Source organism: Sycon ciliatum, chromosome 10 (genome assembly GCF_964019385.1).
Source record: "Sycon ciliatum chromosome 10, ocSycCili1.1, whole genome shotgun sequence".
NCBI lineage: Eukaryota > Metazoa > Porifera > Calcarea > Leucosolenida > Sycettidae > Sycon > Sycon ciliatum.
In genome coordinates, this window is record NC_088652.1 from 24,329,399 (window position 1) to 24,334,398 (window position 5,000).

A 5,000-nucleotide genomic window follows, 5' to 3' on the forward strand; every position below is an offset into this window, starting at 1 on the left:
GGGGGGGGGGGCGGAGTGCCCCTGTGACCATAAACATTTTAGTTTCCTTCTAAACAACATGAGAGGATGCCTTCACTTACCCCAAACTGGGTCAGAGCATCCGACGACTCGAGACTCTGAATGCAAAACACACACACACACACACACACACACACAGTGAAAGCACAGGCAGCGTTTCCAATGATTCAAGTGGACAACAAGACAACAAACTGACAGAGCAGTACAGAGTTGCAAGTACCACAGTCTTGGCCGAATGCCTACGTGCCAAAAGCAGCGCCAAGGCTCATGCGGCCCAGCGGCGGATCCAGCGATCTCTACAAGGTTGCCGGTTTAGTCAAAACTGACTAGCTGGTACATGTTATTATGCACATGCATATGGCTTCAAGTAGTATAATTACGAAATTTAGGGGGTTCCGCGGAACCCCTGGAACCCCTCCTGGATCCGCCCCTGCGCCCCTGTGGCCCTCGGATGGGTTTTGGACCGTGCATGTGGTAAGTGAAATGGAAGCTACTTTCGACATATTGGTCGGATATTTTGGCTATAATCGCACTTTTAAATCGACAAGTGAAGCAATGATGTTGTTCAAACAGAGTTCAACCATATTACGCATCACTTCAGTCTGGAAATCCACAGGCACACATCCTTAGGGTAGAAAGAGCATCTATAAACCTGTGAACGATACCATTCAGCCATTCACTAGTGCAACAATCTCTCCTCCACTCCCCCATCCGAGGGTAGCACTTGTCGGCTGAGAGTGCAAGGAGGAGAGGAGAGATTGTTGCAGGGTTGAAACTGGAAAGAAAACAACTTGAAGAGATGATATTCCAATGACCACCACGCACCTCTTTCAGGACCTCAATCGATGCTCGCAGCTGATCCTGAGGGCCGGGACTGTTCGGCATGCGTGCCAGTGACTGTCTCTTCATCTTCTCCAGCAAGTCATTGGACGGGTCCGAAGTGATCAGTGACTGCGGCACGGGAACTACAGGACAACACCGGTCAAGAACACCATGTAAGCACGTTGGTAGATATGAATGTATCTTAGGGGGGGGGGGGGCATCCGGCATTATTGATAATTTCACGGAACGAAAAAGTTTAGCTAACTTACAACCCTCCTCCACCTACCCCCTGAACTTCAGATAATATTAACTTGACAGCAAGAATGGATCGATCTGTATGCTATCAATAGTTTTCAAAACGAAACTCTCCTCGACCCACCCACCAATGATTTTGTTTCGTTTTGTGCAAAAGATCGATAATTACGGACGCCCCCCTACAGTATTTATCTGCCTTGCACCTTGAATACGCTATATCACCAATCGCTCTACAGGCCTGAATCATGGCGGTCAAAATGAGTCAAAGGTCACATGCTTTATCTTGTTGCAATCAATGTTCAGTTATTGCGGACATGTAACACAAACCAGCTGCGTGTGTGTCGTACCCCCCCCCCCCCCCCCAACACACACACTCTCGTGCCCAGCTACCTCCCCCCCCCCCCCACACACACACATGCATGCTAGCATACCAAGCACCCCCCCCCCCCCCCCCCATACACACAATCATGTACCCAACACCCCCCCCCCCCAACACACACACTCTCGTACCCAACTACCTCCCCCCCCCCCCACACACACACATGTACAATCATGTTGTTAGTTTGACAGTATTGAACTAGTATTGGGTTATATAATACGACGTAAATACGTACAATCATGTACCCAACACCCAACACCCCCCAAACACATATACATACGTTGTAACTGGTCTTTCTCTCCTGCGCCCAGTCCCGTGCCATCTCCACACTTACACAAGACGACGAGAAAATAACATTTTGAATGACTTTATCGACACGGCGACGAAACACAACTGGACATGACGAACTCAAGACGAAGACAGTTTTTCGCACCACAGCAACAGGCACACCAACACCACGTACACATGACATACACAAAATAACATACTACAACATTACTCCCTCCCCGCAGTAGAATCGTCCCCGATTCCAATAAAAAAAAAACAAGAGCAAAAGAGGAAAAGCTCACACCCACTACTAAATCACACGTCACCAGTCACTACTGGAAATAACGTATGTCAGCCTGCACTGCCGATTATAAAACTCCGTTCGTCCGCCCACCCAGAACACCAGCCACGATCACGGTCACACATGTGGGAAATGATAACCTCTTAAATAACTCAAGTCACACAACACCTCACGATCACGCAAATATTCTAAATGTAAGAGCACAAATCAGAAGAAAAACAAAAAGAACAAAAATCCACTGGCCCTGTGGGGCCTCCAGTTATCCTCATAATTCAGTAGAAGAGCAAATCAAAAATTGAACAGAACACATGCACTGTGCGGGCGCCTCTTTACCTTCAAGGAGAGCATAATAGTAAAGAAGAAAACGTGTGGAGAACAGAAAATACAAAACTCACACACTCATCACGTTCACAACAACACACGTGCCCTCTCGCCAACGAAACTCTTCACGTAGTCTGCCATCTGCCAGATCTGCAGCTTGACTTCCTCTTCTTCTGCACTGTTACTGTAAAATCGATTCATGGCGTCCTCAACTTCCTCTGTTTTTCCTCGGTTTTCCTCCTCGGCACAGTTTTACGTCGTGTCCCGGGACAATGCTGTAGGCGACGAGACGAGAGACGAGGGAGACGATTGATGAAGTACGAGGACGAGACAAATATCTTGAAGACGGACGAAACGTGTGACGAACGGACGACTGGAGATGACAACGGGAACTGGGAGCGAGGGCCACGCAGGACGAATCCATAATGTTGCGGGATATAACAATTTCTACCACTGCTACCAACACTAATAATGCTGTAACTGGACTTTCTCTCCTGCTCCCAGCCCCGTGCCATCTCCAAACTTATACAAGACGATACAAGAGATAATTACATCTTGGAACAACTGTATTGACACGACGACGAAACACAAGTGGACATGGCGAACTCAAGATGAAGACTGCCTTTCACACTACAGCAACATGCGCATGTACAAACACCACTTACATAATTATGATGTACACAAAATAACATACTACAACACTTGCACCCAACACCCGCACCCATCCCCCCCCCCCCCCCCCCCTCACCACCACACACACACACATGCCCCCTCCCCCTCCCCCAACACACACACACATGCCCCCCCCCCACCACACACATGCACCCCCCCCCCCCCCCCACACACACACATGCCCCCCCCCCCCACACACACACTCACATGCCCCCCCCCCCCCCCACGCACACACATGCATATTGATATGCACACTCTCACCCTTAGGCGTGACAATGATTGTAAGCATGGGATTGGCTAGGGTACGTGTTTCCAGGATCAAACCAACGACCTATGAACAAAACGAAACACGTACGCACGCACACATATGTATACACACACACACACACACACACACACACACACACACACACACACACACACACACGCGCACACACACATGCACGCACGCATGAGCACAGGAAAATCACACTGTTAGGGTGCTGTCTCCAATACTTTCCATCGCACACGGAAAGCAAGTTATTTCCGATATAAGTTACTGACAAGGGATACCTCAAGTACAGTCGAACCTCATTAGGACGAAACACTGATAAGGCGAACTTTCCATTAGTACGAACTAGGGCCAATCCTATGGTTGGCCAGGCATCAATTCAAGTCAAAATTATTCGTTTACGACGAACTTCTGTACAGCGAACCTTTGCGAAAACGAACTATTTTCAAGTGTGATTTGAACAAAATCAGCGTGGTCATGTACATGTAGTACGAACTTTCGGTCCACGGGCGTGCGCGCGTGGGCTGGCTGCCGTTTTTTCTTCTTTTTTTCAATATTCGAGGCCATATTGTACGTACAGTTCAAGTGTGTTTTGAACAAAATCAGCGCGCTGTACGAACTTTCTGCACAGTCGTGATTCATTGTCAGTGTACTTACCTGTCTCTGGCTTATGCTAAGATTAAAATGCTTCCCATGTGCCACAGCATGCACCTTCACGTAAATACAATCCATCTGATATGCATATCGATTTTTTGTCAGATCCGGATAAGAAGAACTCCCGATAAGACAAACAAATTTGTCCAGTCCCTTGAAGTTCGTCCTAACGAGGTCTAACTGTAGTAGTATAACTATGCATTGACACATGATAAACAACGTGCCGTATTTTCCGGAGAATAAGCTGCACTAGAATATAAACCGTACCCCATTTTTTGGCCACGAAATACAGACGTCTATCCTATTTATGGTGAAAAAGGAGAAGGACAAAATGCTACGAGTTACGACCAACTGTCCACCAACGTAATCAGATCTCATACAGTCAGCGAGTAACATCGTAACGTAACATTTTGTCCTTCTCCTTTTTCACCATAATTTATTTGTCTCACCATCCGAGTTCATCTATCCTATGTATCTATTTTATCACCGTTTACTTGATCATCGGAGTATAAGGCTCACCCTCTTTTGTTGGGTGAATTTTGAGTGTTCAAAGTGCGGTTTATACTCCGGAACAATACCGTAGACATTGCAGTTCAATAGTATGTTGGGCACAGTCAACTTTGCGTATAACGACACTCGGCCGGGCATCAGAAAAGTGTCCTTATTCGCGAAGTGTCCTTATACCCGAAGTCTCATTATATGTATGCAGGTAGAATGGACTTTGCTCTGGGCATGGAACGTCTGTCGTTATTCGCGAATTGTCGTTATATCCGCAGTCGTTATTAGCGAAGTTGACTGTAATACGCTCCTCGGCTTTCGTCTTGTTGAGCACTCTTGGTAGGCTGCTCTAGTGCTGCGGCATCACGCATTGCCCGCTACTTTTCGTAGTTTGAGCACTCTGGCGCTAGAGCGACGAGCTATCTTAATGTGTGTGGTGCCTCCTTTGCACCATGGTTGGTAGCTCGGCCTATTTAGCTCGTAGCTGTACTGATGAGGCCTCTATGGCTGAAACAGCTTGCTATCTACAGCATTGGGTAGAA

General features: G+C 47.4%; 1 protein-coding gene across 4 annotated transcripts in view; it reads right to left on the reverse strand.

The window, feature by feature from the left end:
* Nucleotides 1-28: 28 nt before the first annotated feature.
* The window catches only part of LOC135825697 (tyrosine-protein phosphatase non-receptor type 4-like), a 36,517-nt gene continuing 31,545 nt past the window's right edge, over nt 29-5,000 (reverse strand). For 3 of the 4 annotated variants that reach the window (XM_065338314.1, XM_065338316.1, XM_065338315.1), the window contains exons 21-23: nt 3,297-3,366; nt 844-983; nt 29-116 (exon numbers count right to left, since the gene is read on the reverse strand). In XM_065338314.1, coding sequence (XP_065194386.1) covers nt 39-116; nt 844-983; nt 3,297-3,366 — 288 coding nt within the window. In that variant the 3' untranslated portion in view covers nt 29-38. Of the gene's footprint in view, nt 117-843; nt 984-1,771; nt 2,639-3,296; nt 3,367-5,000 lie in introns of those variants that run through there. The other variant, XM_065338317.1, reaches the window with a different exon arrangement.